This window comes from Chiloscyllium plagiosum, chromosome 22 (assembly GCF_004010195.1).
Source record: "Chiloscyllium plagiosum isolate BGI_BamShark_2017 chromosome 22, ASM401019v2, whole genome shotgun sequence".
Taxonomy (NCBI): Eukaryota; Metazoa; Chordata; class Chondrichthyes; order Orectolobiformes; family Hemiscylliidae; genus Chiloscyllium; species Chiloscyllium plagiosum.
Window position 1 is genome coordinate 19,069,937 of NC_057731.1, and position 20,298 is coordinate 19,090,234.

Sequence of the window (20,298 nt, forward strand, 5' to 3'; positions counted from 1 at the left end):
GCATTTAGTAAAGAGATTTCTTTTTAAGCTTTGTACTAACAGCACATCACCCAGACAGGGAAATGCTTCAGGAAAGAGCTACAAAATTGTAATACTTTGAATATGTGGAGAGATATAGAGTTAATGTTTTGAGGCCAATGTGACTCTTCTCCAGAACTCTGATGGAGGCAAGAAGTCTACTGAGGATCCTCTTCTGTTGTGAGGTTAGGCATTTTGAAATGTTTCTCAGGACATGAAAAATGCTGCATAATCAATAGTATTTTCTTTCCTCCTTTCTTGGCAGCCCTGATTTACTGAGATTCAGTTGAGGTGCTGGTAGCTCTCTAGTAGTTTGACCAGGTATCCATTGTTCTGAGGTGAATCTAGGCAGTGTAAACAAACATTTTGGCATTGTTGCAATTGAGCAAATTGCCACATTTTGTGCATGCTTGTACACCTTCTAAAATGGTTTATTCACATCTATCCAGTGCAGAAAAGTCAGTCAGTTTTCCTCTTCCTACACTAGGGACAATTCAACTATTGCTACGGCTGAGTTAAATTGTTTCAGTCAAGGCTGGAAATTGTATCTGGGTCCTTCTGAGTTTTATTATTTAGTCTATTTATCACCAGGGTCTTCATAATATTGCTGCTTATGTTAAGCTTGAATTAAACTGAAATTTAGCTTTGTGAAGTTAAACCAAAATGCCAGTCTGAATTTCTGCTTGTGTTTGAACAATCTAGTTAGAATGATATAGATTCACAAAAAAGACTGGGCCATTTCATGAAATTTCCTTACACTGCAACCTTTTAGAGCTGGAACATGAGTCTCGGCATTTCATGACCTTGTTTTTTGACACAATGTCATATACAAATGACATCTTTTAAATTTATCTGCAAATATTTATGTAGGGCATATACATAAATACATTTTACCACATGGCTCATAATTTATTATACTCTCACACTCATTCCAGCATTACCTCTCAATGTGCACTGCCTGTAGATCATGACAAGCAAGTCCAGGCAGCCCAGATGTTCCCTTCAGCAATAAAGCCAGCAGCAGCTGCCTGTTTGAAGCTGGAAAGTGATGAGGACGATCAGAATCCCAGGGGGCTCCTACAGCAGTCTGGCTATCGTGGACACTGAGAAGGATTATTGGATGAGGGGACAGGACGACACATCTGGTCATCAAGGAGAGTCAGAATGCAAAATAAAGAGGTATGCTCCTTTATTTCAACTCAAGAATTTGTTTTCATTGAAGTACAGATGTGAATGTTGAATGAATCTTATTATTCATGGATATTGAGGTCATTCAGAAAGGTGAACATTCAGTTGATGTGGGGTCTTATACTCAGGTGGTAAATATTGGAAGGGTCCAGTTGGACAGTAGGATCTCTTTAGTTGTGATATGAAGAAGTTGGTAGTGCTTTAACTCTCTTAATAATTGGCCTAAGAAATGTTGAAGATGCAGTACGTTGCTGCATTCAATCACTTTCTAAGTGCCTCCTGTAGTATCTGATTGGATGGCATTCACAATTGAAATGAATGATTTATCTGAGTGGTCATGCTATTGGTGAACTGGGACTGCCACCTCTCTTTGCATAGCCATTATCTCCCTGTCATTCACATTGAACTGCATAACGCCATTGAGCACAGCATATAGTCAGGATCTTTAAATAGCTTTGGGAATCCATCAGAACTGTCCAGACAGAAGCATGTTCCTATGATCTCTCCGGAAGGATTCAACAATGAGTTGAGTGTATCTCTTGCAAGCCGAGAGTTTACTGCCCATCCCAAATGAGAAGATGGGGATCAGCTATTTTCTTGAACTATTGCCAATCAGGTGGTGGAGGGACTTCCATCATGCTGTTAAATACTAAGTTTATGGATTTTGGATCCAGTGATAATGGAAGATTGACAGTGTATTTCCAAGTCAGAATGATGTGTGTCTTGGAGAAGTATTTGCAGATGGTAGTGTTGTCTTGTGTCTGATGCCCTTGTCTTTTTCGGTAATAACAGTTGTGGGTTTGGAAGGTGCTATTGAAAAAAAACCTGGATAACTGCTGACTTGCAACATGCAATTGATTCACACAACAGGCCCAGTGCACTGATGGCGCATGGTGTGAATGTTTAAGAAGATTTAGATTGTGCAATCCAATGAGGTGTTCTATTTTAGATGGTGTCAAGCTTCTCAAGTATTATTGGAGTTGCACTTATGGGGAGGCAACAGCCAGATGGTACAATCGTTAGACTGTTACTCTAGAGACTCATTTCTTGTTCTGGGGACTGGGTGGTGGAATTTGAATTTCGTACAAATCTGGAATTTAAAGTCTAATGATGACCATGAATCCATAGTCAATTGTCCTAAAAACCTATCTGGTTCACTAAAGTATGTGACTCCAAACCCACAACAATGTAAATGACATTTAGCTGCACTCTGTGCAATTAAGGATTGGCAAAAAATGCTGGCCCAGACAGCATCACCCTCATCCCATAATTATTAAAAAAAAACGGATCCAGGCAAGTGATTTGAATTTGCTCACACTCCTGACTTGTGTCTTGCAGTGGTAACAGGCTTTGGGGAGTCAGGAGATGAACTGTGTGCCACTGACCTGCTCTTTTACATGCTCACCCAGTTAAGCTTCTGGTTTGGACACTGAGGAAATTGATTTCGGAGATTCAGTGATGGTAATGTCTAAGGTAATGCTTACTGTTCATGTTACATTCACTACACTCACCCTACTCTGGGTAGAGGCAATGAGTCCTTCTCTTGATTTCAAAGGAAATAGGTAGATCTGTATCAAGTCCCTGAGATCTGAGTAATTCTGCCTGAATGAATATTGCTGGACTTATTGCTAGCATGCAATAAGCCTTTCTATTGTCTAGGCATGGTGTCTCTCCTGTAGTACTCTACAGTGGTGTATCCTTTATCAATAGGTACTAGATAACCCAAGACAAAGCACAAAGGAGGCAGTGAAATACTTCAAACAAGTGCACACCAGTAGAGGTGGCAAATGTCAGAAGAGTCCAGTCGTGGCAAATATCATAGTGATTGCCAAGAGGTGGTGGTCAGATGTTTTTCTGGCTTAGACATGCATTGCCCCATTTGTATCATAATGTTAACTGTAGTGAGTTGATTAGGTTTTGTTGCATTCAAGCACAAATTGCACCATTATCTGAGGGACTGTGAATGAAAAACAGTGCAGTGAACTTTCCCACTTTTGACCTTATGATGGAGGGAAGGCCATTGCTGAATCAGTTTCAATGGCTTAAGTCTTGAGGCATTACCCTGAGGAACTCTACAGCAACGTCCTGTAGTTGAGATGATTGGCATTCAACAATCTGATCCATCTTCCCTTGTCCTAGGTATGATTGCTGTACAACTTTGATCTGACTGATTGGTCACTTAGCCCATGCTGATTGGTGCACAAGGTGTAGTACACTGTAACTTCAGCTGGTTGATATCTTTGAAATGCCATGACAATTGACCACTTCACCTCAATTTATCTATGTTAGGTATAGTTCCTGCTGTGCTATTTGCACTCCTCAGTGAACCAAGATTGACTGCCTGTCTTAATGATGTTGACAGAGCAAGGCATATGCCAACTCGTGGTTTTGTATGATGGAATGATGTTCTGCAGCTGATGATAGCTGATGGCAAATAGGCTTTGAATTGCTGGATCTGAGCTGGATTTGGCATGGTGATGTTACTCCTGAATTCACTGGGAATATTCTCAGCATGAAGACAGGGCTTTATTTGTACAGGAACTGGTCATTCCTACCAATACTACTGTGCATGGATGTAGCAAGTACATTGGTGAGGGTGAGATCATGGAGGTGTTCCCCTCACTTTGGGATTCTCACCACAAGTCCAGTGCAATAGAAAATCCTCAATCCTTCAGGATTTGACTAATTTTGTCAGTTGTGGAACTACCAAGCCACCTTTGGTGATGGACATTAAAATCTCCTATCCAGAGTCCAGCAGTCCTGTGCTTCTTTCAAGTAATGTTCAACAAGGAGGAACACACATTAATTAGCTAAAGGAAGGCAATAAGCAGTATTCAGGAGGATCACCCTTTTCTCAATATAGGCCAGATTCGATGAACCATCATGGATCCTGAGTTAATGATTAAGACAATACACTGTTGTGTTAATGGGCGGTTGAAGCTGTCCTACTGGTAGGATGTGGCAAAATCATAAAGTGTTAGCCTCAGGCCATCAGGTCAAAAAGTTAGAAATCCACAATAAGGCAAGCTCTCAAACTGCACACTCCCACCTGAAACAGTTGACTGGGGAGCAGCTGTACTTAAATGGGTATTAGCAACACATGTTCAGTTATAGCAACAGCAGAATAAAATGTTCATTCACAAAGACAACATATGACAGTTGCACCTAGACAAGTAAGTCCCACAGGACCCAAACAGGGGATTTAGTAAGCTGTTAAAATAATGTTAAAGAAATCCTCCTTTAGTGCTGCAACTACAAATTATGCTAAACACCAATTTCCACAATCTCTTCAGCACAGAACTCTCATGTACAGTGGTACTACTAAAGGTATATTGTGGGTTTTTTGGTTGCTACTACAAAGGGCAGTAGTTAAAATCACAAAGAAAACTTTTTCAGTTTGTTGGTAGATTGCAAAAATTCAATACATTTAAACCACTTCCTGGAAGAAAAGGAAAACATGAGGAAAGACTGAGCTTGCATTTATGGCCTTTAGGATTTCCCAAAACATCTCACAGTGAGTGAAATCATTTTGAAGTGCAGTCACTATGTGGACACAGCCAGACAGTAAGGTTCCATTTGCAGCCATGGGATAATTGACTCGGTGGCTCTTTACTGATGTTGGTTTAAAGATGATTGTTGACAAGACGATGAGGAAAGTCACCTTGTTTCGAAGGTGAAACCAACCTTAAACATCAGTAAAAGGGTTGATGTGGCGTTGGTTTTAAATGCCTCATCCAAAGGATAACATCTCAAGCAATGCAGCAATTCGTTAGTGAGGCAACAGCATTGATTACATGTTTAAATGTTGGAATAGGGCTTATTCGACAACCGTATTCCCTAAAATCAACAATGAGCCCTGCGTGAGTCGGTACCCAGCATTAATGGCTACCAAGTAATTAACAGAGGTACGACTGATTATCAAAGAATTGACATAAAACCTCACATTGGGGAAAGAGATTCAACTTTGGTTTCCTACCAGAGCTGCAATGCAAACTATCAAATATAGTAACAGAACAAGAGACCTCCATAATATATGCATTCTATAATACAGGCCTTACTTCCTTTATTTCGCTTCAATTTGAAATATTCTTACTAGCATTCTCTTCATTACTTGAGTCCCTTGCTGAGAAGGTGAGTGCAAATAAGGTGACTCAGATTTCTAAGAGTTACCTACAACAGATCATTACCATTTTTGCTACAGGTGCCAATGTAAACACCCATTATATTACTATTTTGGAAGCTCCAGTATTACAGTAGCTTAAAGTTCTAAGCTGTTCTCAGATCTAACAAATTTAATGAGAGTACCTTGGAATCAAACAGATCATCCAGCCATTTCCTTTTTGTCCTTCTTAATATTTTACAAGAGTATTGGCCTACTCTCAATGCATAGATGTTGTAAAATAAGTTTCTCAGTACAATACAATGTCAACATAATCTTATAAAATAAATCAATAGGTAGATGTAGAACTCCTTCACAAATCTACTACCCTGCTTTAATACGTCTTAGTTAACAACTAAGTTTGTTTGGTCAAACAGAGATTTCACTCTTAAATATTTCACTTAAACACAGTTCTTAATGCGCAACACTGACAAATAATTTCAAATTGTATGACTACCTATTAAAAATTTTAGTTTATGTTTGGAATAATATGCTAATGTCCCTGAAGAGCTTTTGAAGGCCCCTTTATAAATACAAGAAAATTCAGTCTGGGGGGGAAATATAGTCAAACTACTTTGATGGCATTCATCTAAATATTCATACTTTGGATGGTGTCCAAGAGCTTTAGAAGAAATTCAAAATATTTTCCAAGAGGAATGATTTATGCCTCGGTGAGTGATAATAATCACATTACACTATAGACTGTCAAAAGCCCATGCTATGATTGGCCAACATCTGTGCTCCATCTGACAGCAGATTAGCATTCTGCACACACTTATCCTCTGTTCCACAGTCGTCAGTACAGCTGCCTTTTACAAATACATACCAATACCTTGACATTTACACAATTACAATACTTTCAACATGTAAACAAACTGAGCCTATTTATCTTGGTGTAATGCTGCTAAAATAATTCATTTGTAAATGCAATACATTTGATTTCAGCATGTGAGGGTAGGATTTCATGCTTCACATCATCTATTCGAAAAATCATGTTTGGAATGATAAAGCAATTTTAAATCCAATATTCCCAAATTGCTCCCACTAGAAAGGGACTTTCAGTATGTGTTGATGATCTCACCATGTACTGTATTTTACAGATTTGTCACACCCATTCTAAGGGTTGATGCTCAATTTATATGCATATTGCATGTTGCTTGGAATATGAAATGCGAGTCAGAACAAAAATGAAAGGGTATGCCACAGGAAACACAAAGACACAGAAATGATTTGGTGACATTTTAGCAACATTTTAAAACACATCTTGCAGCATTTTACAGTAGCTATGATCCCACCTTTAAACAGCAAGCAGGTTTTATAAAGGGTAAGAAGTCAAATATATATTACAGGCAAGGGCATCAGTAAACAAATAATAAACCCAGGCTTGAATATTACTCTAAAATGGCAACTAATGATGTGGGAAATTAGGACTGAGTGCTCTTGTTTCTTCTCTGGTCATTTAATAAAATTCTATTTCACATCGCATTTTCCTCATGCCTGATTGGAATAGACTATACAACACAATTTAAATGAAGAAACGGAAACCCTTTCAGGAATACAAACTGAACGCCAAACATCAACATATATACCGGCAGGACTTAGCCTACAAATAAATCAATTTACACAATATTTTTCTTCAACTAAAATTTATGAAGAGAGAGTTCAATGTTTGTCTGCAATATACTGAAGCACTGCAGTCTGCAAAAAAAAGATGTTGAATTATTTATGTCTAATGCTGCCTATAAAATGCTGCTGCCTTATTCTTGAACATCCCTTCTGTTTGTAAAATATATTCCTTTTTATTGAGGATGAGCTAAAGGGAGCGTGATAGTACGTTACCAAGCGTAACTTTCTGTTCAATGTTCCAAACATGTACTCACCATTAGGACTGCAAAGTTACCGAAGTGCACACATTGAATGGTGGTAATATTGCTTGCAGAGCCTGTTATATGGCACCCTTTAGCATGCCAACCACCGTGCCCATCCAAAAGGTCAAAATCCCAATATGCTGCAGTGGGATCTGTACCCAGCGCAAAATGCCTCAGAACAACAGTAATGGGTTTCGTGAGGTTCCCAAAGCTGCACCCATCTGCAGAAGCAAATTGAATTAGGTTAATGGAGTGGAAAGGTTTATAGCTGAATACTATATACACAGATCTGGAAGGTTTTGACAAAAAGAATCGCAGGATTTAAAAAAAAAACTTTTCAGCTTAAATGTAATGATTAAAAACTCAACACGAATTATGAAATGTGATGAAATTAAAGAACATGAAACTTCTACCTGTCTTTTAGAAAGTATTCTGTTGGAATATATTATCCAGAAATTAAAACTTATTGAAATGAATTTAAAAAAAGCCCTGCTAGAATTTCTGCATAACACATTTTGTCTTTTGACACTTGTTTACATTATCCCTGACATATGTATTTACACTTTATGCAGATTAAATCATGTGTATTGAGTGTTACTATTCCCTCACATAACAACAATATTTTTGAAAATGGATATTTTAAAAATACAGTAAATCACCGAGCACAATTTATTTTGAAAATGCATGCTGCTTATATCTTGATTGAATGTTATACACTACACTTTATATTGGATAACAGCTGAATGATGGGCATGAGCTGGATACATTTTCAGAACGGACAGACTTGTTTGAATAAGTAAGCTAATTAGAACAATTAGCGAGAGCTATAGAAATTGATGCAACAATTATAAAGCAACTATTAGACATAGACCTTTCTTTTACATCCATATGTAGCAACAAATTGAAGGTCAACAATGCATTCAGAATTAATTTAATTAAATGCTACATTTTGCAAGTGGTTTGACAAACAAGCTTTTGCCAAAACAAAAATACTGTTCAGGAATCTGTTTGATTTCATTGTCTCTCAAAGTAAAATAAAACCTATATGGTAATCTCATGTGCATCACTTAAACTAGTAGGACATACAGATTTTCAAATTTAAATAGAAAATTACCTATTTTGACGAAGACAACTGGAGTCGAAACACACTTGCGTTTCCCATCATCAGCAAGGTTTGATGAGTTACCTGTGCTGGGGAAGAGTTTTCCATTCCGAAATACAATAAATTGTAGCTTGCAAGATGAGTTGTCAACAGTGTGCAAGGCGAGGAAATGAGTGAAAATTGCTGGTGGCAACTGAACTGATGCCACTGCTACGGTGTTCTGTAGAATTAAAGAAAGAAGAAAAGATGTGAGTCACAATACTCTTGTTTTCAATAATTTCCTTTACAGCAAGGCATATGAACTGTCTCTTTTACTAACAGATTGGAAGCTACCAAAAACTGGAGTTATAACTAGGGGAATAGCTATAATTCAGTGCATTTTAACAAACAGCACATTTCCATTGCCTGAGAGTATCTTTCTGGTCAAGCTCCCTGCTGCAGAGGTGAGAATGGTTCCTACCATCCAAGCTAGAGGGTTACATCAACACTGCAGATCTTATTTAAAGAGACAATCTACCAGGTTTTTATCCTTCACTTGCAACAGAATCGGACAACTTACATACAGAATGGATTTATAAAAAGATTGCATAGATGTCTTTGTTCTTTATTAATATAAAATGGCACTGAAATAAAGTGCCTCATCAAAGTAAACACAGAGGGGAAACATATTTAAGCATTTTAATTCCAAATTTTCTCCACATAGACAACACTAATTTCTTCATTTTCTCTTAAATGATTACTGTTCATCTGGGTTTGTCATCTGCCTGGATTAATCACACATCAGTACCAAAAGCGTTCAGTGACTCACAGCATATCCTCATTAGAAAAGTAATGTAATATTTACACAGCCCATAACTGTATTTTTTTTCCTTTTGTGTTCAGTAATAAAGTTCTAACAAAAGTTTCATTTAAACCTTTTACCCACAATATTAAACATTGCAGTCATTAACAGTCACAGTTTCTGTGACATTTACTGTATGTGCAATTATAAATCTGAATGATAATCTCATAAAGCCTCCATGGCAGATGTAATATTTGGAGACAGAACATTGCCTTAGGCCAGGTCGAGGTGGAAGCACATTATGCAGCAAATGCCATGAAAAAAAAACACCCAGGAACTAAGACTAGAAATAACCATTGACTTCACTCTGTCAATGCACGCTTGGCCCAGCAGGGATAACAATTGCATTAAACAGAATATATACTATGCCCCATTCTCATCCCACTTGGGTGCCCGTCATAAGCCAGCCTCACATCAGATCTTTCCACCTATAACACTGCAAGCTAGAAAAAAAGTAAAGTAAACATGAAGTAAGTGTGCATTTTGTTTTCCACATTAACTCAGATAGGATAAACCAAGTTTATCAGAGAAAATGAGCAAGGAACCCAAGCTGCAGGCTAGACACTGTCGAACGGATATTGTCTGGTCACCTCCAGGAGCAGAATGTTCTCCGTGGGTTTTGAGGCACTTTCCGCTGCCTGCAATCTGTCAGGTTAATACTGGGGGCGGGGGATGGTGTCAGATGCTGACAATTTGCAGGAAACAGTCCCTCAAGCTGCGATTTTCCCTGAATTGGCCAATCAATGGCCAGAGGGTGGGCCATAGTTAAGCTAATGGCTCACCTCACAAAGTAGAAAACTCTTAGTATTGAGGAAGCAAGGGGCTGCCTTTTCAAAAAGAGATCAAGAGTCACCAGCTTAAGAAGGAGCCAGCTTAACACCTTGAGATTTATCAAGATTTAAAAGAATAATTGTTATGGGGAGCTCTCTTGTCAGGGGCACAGACAAGAGATTCCGAAGCCATAACCTTGAATCCAGGACAGTAGGTTGCCTCCCTGGTGCCAGGGTTAAGAACGGTTAAGCACTTTGTCAAAGGGGAGAATAAGAAACCGTAAGTTGTTGTACACATTGGTAAGAACAACATAGTTCGGAAAAGGGCTAAGGCTTTGCAGAGTGAATACAGGAGGTTCGGGACAAGGCTAAAAAGCAGAACCTCAAAGGTAGTAATCTCTTGGTGCATGTTCTAGTGAGAATAAGAATAAACAAAAGGGCAGAAAACTCAGTGGCTGAAGAGAAGGTGCAGTATGTAAGGATTCAGAGTTTTGGATCACTGCAATCTCTCCAGGGCAGAAAATACCTGTTCAAAAGGGATGGGTTCGCCTGAACTGGAAAGGGACCAATATCCTGGTGGGGAGATTTGCCAGTTCTATTTCTGGAGCCTTTAATCTAGTGGGGAGGGGAGGTGGGGGCGGTTTCCTGAGTAGCAGTGCAAATCGAAAGGCAGATGAGGATGGTTCTGAATCAGAAAATAGCAAGTTAATTAGAAAAGACAGACAACAGCAAGTCAGAGAATAAGGTAACTCTGAAGAATTAAACTGCATTTATTTCAATGCAAAGGGTCTTAGAGGTAAGGCTGACGAGCTCAGGGCACGTATGGGAACATGGGACAGGGACATCATAGCTGTGACAGAAAATCAGCTGAAGGAAGGATAGGATTGGCAGCTTAATCTTCTGGGTTTTAAATGCTACAGGAAGGATAGAAAGGGAGGCAAGAGAGATGGGGAAGTGGCATTTTTGATCAAGGAGAGCGTCACTACTGTACTTAGAGAGGATCTTTGAGTGACTGTCCAGTGAACCCATATGGGTAGAACTTAGAAATAAGAAAAGAACGAACACCTTGATGAGATTATACTATAAGCCCCCCAGCAGTCAGAGGGAAATTGAGGAACAAATATGTCGAGAGATCTCAGAAATATTAAGAATAATAGGATTGTAATGGTAAAGGATTTTAATTTTTTGACTGTTATTATGTTCAGCGTTTGGATGATGAGGAATTTGTTAAATGAGTTCTAGGTCATTTTATTTATCGATATGTAAATGTACCGACTAGAGAAAGACATTGGGGAGACAGGACGCCAACTCGCGAAACGTTTCAGGGAACATCTCTGGGACACATGCACAAAACAACCCCACCGCTCTATTGCCGACCACTTCAACTCCCCCTCCCACTCTGCCAAGGACATGCAAGTCCTGGGCCTCCTCCAATGCCAAATCCTAGCCACCCAACAATGGAGAAAGAACACCTCATCTTCCACTTAAGGCATCAATGATCAATGTTGACTTCACAAGTTTTCTCATCTCCCCTCCCCAACCTCCATCCCAGATCCAATCCTCCAACTCAGTACAACCCTCTTGACCTGTCCCACCCCATTAACCTATCTGCACCCTCCCCACCTGCATTTATCTTTTGCCTTCCAAGCTACATTCCTTCAGCCCCATCACCCCTCCTAATTATCTCTCAGCACCCCTCTCATTCCTGATGAAGGGCTTATGCCCGAAATGTTGACTCTCCTACTCCTCGGATGCTGCCTGACCTGCTGTGCTTTTCCAGCGCCACAATTTTTGACTCTGATCTCGAGCATCTGCAGTCCTCACTTTCTCTTACTACAGAAGGTGCAAAACATGGCCTTCTCTTGAGTAATAAGGCAGAGCAAGTGATTGAAATGATAGTGGGAGAATGCTTTAGGACAAGTGATCGTAATTCTATTAGTTTTGAAATAGTTATGGAAAAGAGTAGGCCTTCCATAAAAGTTAAAGTTCTTAATTGGAGTAAGGCAAATTTTAATGATATGAGATGGCACTTTCAAAAGTTGAAGGGAGTCAGCTATTTGCAGGCAAAGGGGTAACTGATAAATGGGAGTCTTTACGCTAGGTTCTGTGTTATGTTCCTATTCTGTTCCTATTGGAGTGAGGGGCAAGGCTAGTAAGTGTGGAGAACAATGAATGAATAGAGGTGTTGTGTTTCTGATCGAGAATAAGAGAGTCTTTTATTAGACACAGACAATTTGGTCAAATGAATCTCTTGAAGAGTATAAAGGATGGAGGGGCATTCTTAAGAGGGAAATCAGCAGGGCAAAAAGGGGAGATGAGATGGCAGATAAGGTTAAGGATAATCCAAAGAGATTTTACTAGTAGCATTAAAAGCAAAAGAGCAACTAGGGAGTGAATACAGCCTCTTAAAGATCAGCATTAACCTCAGAAGGTTGGAGAGATAAAATGAATATTTCATGTCACGTTTTCCTGTGGAAAATGAAATGGATGCTAGAGAACTCAGTGAAATAAATAGTGTTTTGAAAGCAATTCACATTGCAGAACAGGACGAGCTGGAGGTCTTAGAAAACATAATGGTGGATAAATCTCTGAGACCTGACCAAGTGAATCCCAGGACATTATGGAAAGTTAGGGAAGAAATTGCAGAGCCCCTAGCAGAGATATTTGTATAATCTATAACCATGGGTGAGGTAACAGACCACTCGAGGGTGGCAAATGTTGTTCCTCTATTTAAGAAAGGCTGGAAGGAGAAGCCTGGGAACTATAGACCTGTGAGTCTGGTGATTCCGAAGGAGATGTTTTATATGCATTGAGAGAGGCAAGGGCTGATTAGCGATAGTCAGCATGGTTTTGTGTGAGGGAAATCATGTCTCACAAACTTGATTGAGTGTTTTGCGCAAGTAACCAAGAAGATTGATGAGGGCAGAGTGGTAGACATTGTTTACTTGGACTTTAGTCAGCCTTTAACAAGATTCCACATGGTTGACTAATTAGTAATGTTAGATCACACGAAATTCAGGGAGAGCTTGCCAATTGGATACAGACTTTGCTTGACGTAGGCGACAAAGGGTGGTGGAGGGTTGTTTTCCGAACTGGAGGCCTGTGACCAGCAGTGTTTTGCAGGGATCGGTGCTTTGTTCACTTTTATACAAATGGTTTATATGAGAATTTAGGAGGCATGGGAAGCAAGTTTGCAGATGACACCAAAACTGGTGGTTTAGTGGACAGTGAAGAAGGTTATCTAAGATTACAAAGAGATCTTGATCAATTGGATCAATGGGCTGAGGAGAGGCGGATGGAGTTAAATTTGGATAAAAGTGAGGTATTGCATTTTGGCAAAACAAATAAAGGACTTAGACAATTAATGGTAGGGTCTTGGAATAATATTACAGGACAGAGACACCCAGAGTTCATGTACATAATTCTTGAAATTTGCATCACAGCGTGCAATTCTGGTCTCCCTGCTATAGGAAAGATGTTGTAAAACTTGAAAGGGTTGAGAAAAGACTTTTAAGGATGTTGCCAGGGTTGGAGGGTTTGATCTTTCAGGACAGGCTGAATAGGCTGCAGCATTGGAGGCTGAGGGGTGACCTTCTTGAGGTTTATGAAATCATGAGGGACGTAGGTAAGATGAATAGCAAGGGTCATTTCCCTAGGGTGGAGGAGGACAAATCTAGGGGCATATTTTTAAGGTGCAAGGAGAAAGATTTAAAAAGGACATGAGGGGCAACTTTTCTTTTTACACAGAGAGTGGCTCATACCTCAAATGAACTGCCAGCGGAAGTGATGGATGCAGGTACAGTTACAACATTTAAAAGACATTTGCGTAAATACTCAAATAGCAAAGGTTGGAGGGATATGGACCAAATACAGGCAAGTGGGACTAGTTTGGTTTGGGAGCATGGTTGGCATGGACTAGTTGGACCAAAGGGTCTGTTTCCATGCTGTATCACTCGATGAGCCCATCTCCGAAGCCCCTAGATTACTCATCCAGTGACATTATTAAAATACCATGTGAAAAGAGAGAGGGGTCAGGCCTGGCTCAATCTGCAGAAAAACAACAGTGTGAACTGTGGTAAAGCCAACTCAGCCAGTCTGTTATGACGAACACAGGAACAGGAGTAGGCCATTCAGGTTGTCAAGTTTGGTCTGCCATTCAACTAGACCAAGATTGACCACCTACCTCAGTGTCACGTCCCCAATGTATCCCTATTTTTCTTAATGTCATTATTATCCAGAAATCTATTTGTTTCTGTCTTGACATGCTCAATCATTGAGCTATCTTAGCCCACAGGGATACAGATTCCCAAAGATTCACCAGCCTGTGTGTGAAGAAATACTTCCTCATCTCAGTTTTAAATGGCTTATCCCTTATTTTAATGCTACATCCTCTGGGTTGGGGGCACACCAGCTTGGCAAAGAATCCTAATTACATCCATGTCACCTTGTACAAGTTTTGTAAGTTTCAATCTATTCACCTCCCATTCTTGTGAACTAAAAAAAAACCAGACCCAGTTTCCTCATTCTCTCTTCATAAGACATCCTGCCAATCCAGGAATTAGTCTGATGAACATCTGTTGCACTCCCTCAATGACAAGTACATGCTTCATATGATAAGGATACCAAAAGTGCATACAATATTCAAGTGTGATCTTATACAACTGCTCAACACAACTACACAAGGCATCTGTGAAGTCTATAGTCCCTCGATTATCCAGATGTGGACAGGACAAGTTAAATCAGAACAACCAGCTTATGACAATCTCAACAAAGTAACACTTTACAGGAGTGTAGAAACTACAAGGATGAATTATAAAAAGAAATGAGGAAAGCAAAAAGACAATAAGAAAAGACAGCAGCCAGTAAATTAAGGAAAATGGAATGGTGTTTTGTCAGTATGTTCAGAGTAAGACATTGATGAAGGGAAGGTTTGCACTCATTACAGAAGTACGTGGCAACTTGTGTGGATACAGAAGATGTGGACATGGTTCTTAAACAGCATGCTGTCTATCTCTTCACAATAGAGAGGGATGATCCAGGATTTCTAGGTAAAGAAGAATGTGAAATATTATTGAAAAAATGCAAATTGAAAGGAAAGGAAATACTGGAGGGACTAACCTCCTTGAAGGTGAACGAATCACCAGAGCTGGATGAATTATATCTTAGTTTGTTAAAGGAAGCCAGAAAGGAATAGCAGATGCTCTGAGGATGATTTTCCAACATTCATTCAATAGATGAGGTACCAGAGGACTGGAGGTCTGCAAACATTGTACCATCATTCAGAAAGAATGCTAGAGATGGACCAAATAATTATACGTCAGTCATTCTGAATTCAGTGGTGGGCAAATCACTCAAATCAATTTGTGAGATAGGATTAACTATTACTCGGGAAGGCATGGATTAATCAGGGGTAGTAAGCATGACATTGTCTGGCTGACTGACTTCATTGAAATATTTGATGAAGTAACAAGACAAGGTTAGTGCCTTGGACATTGTCCACCTGGACTTTAGTAAGGCACTTGACAAGGTCCCATATGGCAGACTGGTCAGAGAAATACAAGGATAGAGGAGGATGTGGCAAGTTGATTCCAAAATTGGCCTAATGACAGGAAACTGAGTGCAAAGAAAATCTTCAACAGAAGATGCCGTGAATGGACAGCAGTTTCCAATCGTGTTCCACAGGGCTCAGTATTGGATCCCTTGATGTTTAAGGTATGCTGTCAACTACAGGACAATATCAATATTTTAATTGAGTGGTAGCAAAGTTGCAAGTGGAATTCATTCCAGAGACGTGAGAGCTTATGCATTTGAAGAGGAAAAACAAAACAAAGGAATACATGCCAAACAGGAGGGGATTGAGAGGGGTGGAGGAAGCAAGAGTCCTTGGAGTGCAGGTCCAGAGGCCCCTGAAGGTGGCAAGACAGCAGGTAAGGTGTTAAAGGCAGCATGTGGGATACTTTCCCTCATTAGATGAAGTATTGAAGGCAAGTGCAGGATGAAATGCTGGAACTAGACAAAACTCAAATGGACAAAACCAGGCAACTCGTGTGGACAGCTTTGGTCACCATGCTACAGGAACGATGTAGTCGAGACAGAGTGCAGCGGAGAATGACAAGAATGTTGCCAGGGTTAAAAATCGCCACCAGAGTAATGGATAGGCAAGGTTGTTTTCCACAGAACAGAGAAGACTGAGGGGTAATTTTATTGAGGTACACAAACTAATGTAGGGCTTGGACAGGGTGGACAGGCAAGGCCTATTTACTCGAGTGGAAATGTCAGTTCCCAGACGCGCAACTTTAAGGTGATTGGCAGAAGGCTGAGCGGCAACATGAGGAAAAACCAATTTCAACACAGAGGACCACAAGACCAGCATTGAAGGTCACAACACTATACCCTGCCAGCCTGGTCCGAGGTTGCCACCTTGGTCAGTGTGGTCTCAGCTAATATCCAGCAGTGTACGAAGAAGGTCAATAATTTTCTCTGATCAACCTTTAAGGGCTACACTCTTCTTTCTGCTACCTCATGCTCATTCTATCTCTGCTAGAGTACATCCTTCCCACCAAGGGTCATGATCTGTCACTCTCACCATTGCCTGCACCATCTTTCTTCACTTTCTCTTGCACCCACGATTCTCCCACACTAATAACCCTGCATCACTTCAGAGCTGCCTGCATACCTTGCTAAGGCCACCTCATCACCACCTCATCACCCCATCTGCATCTGCTCTAACAGATGTTCCAGCCACATTCATCTCATTGCATTCCTTCCTTCCTCTCTGTGCTGAAGAAAACAGCCAGGATAGGGCAAAGGAGCCAGGATGGCTGGCAGAGTGCCCAACATTCAGCTCTGCCTACCCCATGAAGAGCGGACCCTGACTGTCCTGAGTGGCTGAATGATGATACCCAAGTCCAGTTTCTCAGGTTGAGTTTCTGTTCGCAATTTCTGGTTTTGTTTCCATCTTTGGTGGCCATATGAATGTGATCAATGGTGCCCCGCACAAACTAAAGCATATTGATGATGGTGAAATTATTACATTGTCCAGCTCAGACAAAGAGGGCATCAGTGACCAAAAAGCTCCAGGGTTGTCCAGCCATTAAAAAATACCATTAAGGTACACAGCTGATCTTTTGAAGGACTCAGAAGGGAATCACTTCAAGGCTATAGTGACTTTGATGCTTACAGCAGGACATGGTGTTGTGTAGACTTTGATTGTGAGGTTACAGATCTCTGTGATCATTTACTGAGAGAATATAGCCTCCTGTGGTATTTGGTCTTGATGAGCTCCAAGGTAGCCCCATCTTCAGCAGTAGATTCTATACTGAGACTATAGTCTCTGTTGTCTTCTTGTCCCTCTTTCCTCTCCTGTGCCCTCCTGATGCTGGGGTTCCAGCAATTTTATGGAGTACATTACTTCTCATTGTCATTGGCCATAATCTTAAAATCATTGCAAGTTGCAGTCTTCCTTTAGGCTGTCTAAATGCAATTGGAGTCAGTGTCCTCTGTACTTCTGTCCATGTGATGCCACTAGTTCTATATGCACTACCTGAGTGCAGACTCTTCTTGCCATCCGCAAAATCTCAAGCGCTCCTTTTTTACCAAGTGCCAAGTCTGCCTTTGCATCTGGACCATTGTATAGGGCTGGAACAATGCCCTGGGGCAGCTGTAACTGGCTTCCCATTAGAATCATAGAATCCCTACAGTATGGAAACAGGTCCTTCAACCCAACAAGTCCACATTTGCCTTCCAAAGAGTATCCCACCCAAACCCATTCACCATTACTCTACATTTATCCCTGAATAATGCACCTAACCTACACATCCCTGAATACTATGGGCAATTTAGCATGGTCGATTAACCTAAGCTGCACATCTTTGGATTGTGGGAGGTAACCAGAGCACCTGGAGGAAACCCATGCAGATATGGGGAGAATGTGGAAACTCCACACAGACAGTCGCCCGAGGGTGGAATCGAACCTGAGTCCCTGGCGCTGTGAAGCAGCAGTGCTAACCACTGAGCCACCGTGCCACCCCATTCTGTACCTGCCTCCCTTTCAATTCATCAGCAATCAACATTTCCCCTTCAAAGTTCCACTCTTTATCTCCAACAAATATTTTGAATCCTTTAATTGGATCCAGCAGTAATGAAGCAGGATAGCTTCCCCACCCTGTTTAACATTATCAATGCCCAGGAATGATACCCTGAAACTGGCACATCGTTCATCACAGGTATTTCATAAAACAGGCAATCTGGCCCTACATGTCCACACCATGCAGCATCTCACCCAGACCCGTTCCCCTAGTCTCACATTTCCCATGCCTAACCCTAGCCTGCACATCTTTAAACACTATGGGCAAGTTAGCATGGCTAACCGGCACATCTTTTGACTGTGGGAGGAAACTGGAGCACCCGGCAGAAACCTACACAGATATGGGGAGAATGTGCAAACTCCACATAGACAGTCATCTGAGGCAGGAATTGAACCCTGGTCCCTGGCAATAGGAGGCAGCAATGCTAACCACTGAACCACCATGCCGTGCCCTCTTGCTCTCTCCATTACTCCATCGACCTTCATTTCCAGTCACTGGAAGGTGAGGGACAGGTTTCTGCCCATTAACTCAGTTTTTCTCTCAAAGACCTGTTGAATATTTTGAGCATCAAAACCGTCATCTCCCAGAACATACACAACCTCATCAACTCACGGGATCTCCAACCCATAGCTTCCAACCTCATAGTTTGGGAACTCTGCACCGCCCAGTTCTGCCTCCTACCCAAGATCCACAAGCCTGGTTACCCAGCCAACCCATCATCTCAGCCTGCTCCTGCCCAACCCAAATTCATCTCCACATACCTCAATACTGTCCTATCTCCCCCGGTCCAGGAACTCCCCACATACGTTCAGGACATCACCCAGGCCCTCCACCACCTCCAAGACTTTTGTTTCCCTGGCCCCCAATGCCTCGTCTTCACCATGGACATCCAGTCTCTATACATCTCTATGTGCCATGACCAGGCCTCTAAGCCCTCGGTTTCTTCCTCACCCAAAGTCCCTACCAGTACCCTTCCACTGACTCTCTTATTTGTTTGACTAAACTGGTCCTCACCTTCAACAATTTCCCCTTCAAATCCTCCCACTTGCTCCAGACGAAAGGGATAGCCATGGACACCCGCATGGGCCCCAGCTATGCCTGTCTCTGTTGACTATGTAGAACAGCCTATCTTCTGTAGTTACACCGGCACCACTCCCCACCTTTTCTTCGCTCCATTGATGACTGCATCGGCACCACCTCATGCTCCCACAAGGAGGGTGGACAGTTCATCAACTTCACAAACACATTCCATCCCGACCTTAAACTCACTTGGACCATCTCTGACACCTCTCTCCCCTCCCTGGCCCTCTCTATCTCCATCAACGGTCAACGACTCAACACTGACAATTTCTACAAACCCATTGACTCCCACAGCTAGCTGGATTACACCTCCTCCCACTCTGCCTCCTGCAAAAATGCCATCCCGTATTTTCAATTCCTCCACCTCAGCCGCATCTGCTCCCAGAAGGACCAGTTCCACCACAGAACACACCAGATGGCCTCCTTCTTTAAAGACCAGTTCCACCACAGAACACACCAGATGGCCTCCTTCTTTAAAGACACAATTCCCCCTCCCACATGGTTGATGATGCCCTCCAGCGCATCTCATCCACTTTCTGCACCTCCGCCCTCAAACCCTACTACTCCAGCCGCAACAAGGACAGAACCTCTCTGGTCTTCAACTTCAACCCCACCAACCTCTGTATACATCGCATCATAATCTGCCATTTCTGTGAACTACAAACGGACCCCAGAGATATATTTCTCTCCCCACTCCTATCTGCTCTCTGTCAATACCATTCCCTCCCTGACTACCTTGTCATGTCCATGCCCCCCCAACAACCCACCCTCCCCTCCTGGCACCTTCCCCTGCCTCCGGAGGAATTGCAAAACCTGTGCCCACACCTCCTCCCTCACCTCCATCCAAGGCCCCAAAGGAGCCTTCCACATCCATCAGAGTTTCACCTGCACTTCCACACATTATTTACTGTATCCATTGCTCCAGATGCGGTCTCCTCTACATTGGGGAAACAGGATGACTTCTCGCAGAGCACTTTAGGGAACATCTCCAGGACACCCGCATCAATCAACCCCACCGCCCCGTGGCCCCACACTTCAACACCCTCTCCCACTTTGCTGAGGACATGCAGGTCCTCGGCCTCCTCTATCACCACTCCCTTACCACCCGATGCCTGGTGCAAGAATGCCTCATCTTCCGCCTCGGGACCCTCCAACCCCATGGCATCAATGTGGATTTCACCAGTT

At 41.7% G+C, this 20,298-nt stretch overlaps 1 protein-coding gene across 1 annotated transcript in view; it reads right to left on the bottom strand.

The window, feature by feature from the left end:
• LOC122561112 (adhesion G protein-coupled receptor A3) overlaps positions 1–20,298 on the bottom strand; it is a 522,394-nt gene that overhangs the window by 84,841 nt on the left and 417,255 nt on the right. The window contains exons 13-14 of the mRNA XM_043712551.1: positions 8,348–8,555; positions 7,246–7,454 (exon numbers count right to left, since the gene is read on the bottom strand). Of these exons, the coding sequence (XP_043568486.1) occupies positions 7,246–7,454; positions 8,348–8,555 (417 nt within the window). The remainder of the gene's footprint in view (positions 1–7,245; positions 7,455–8,347; positions 8,556–20,298) is intronic.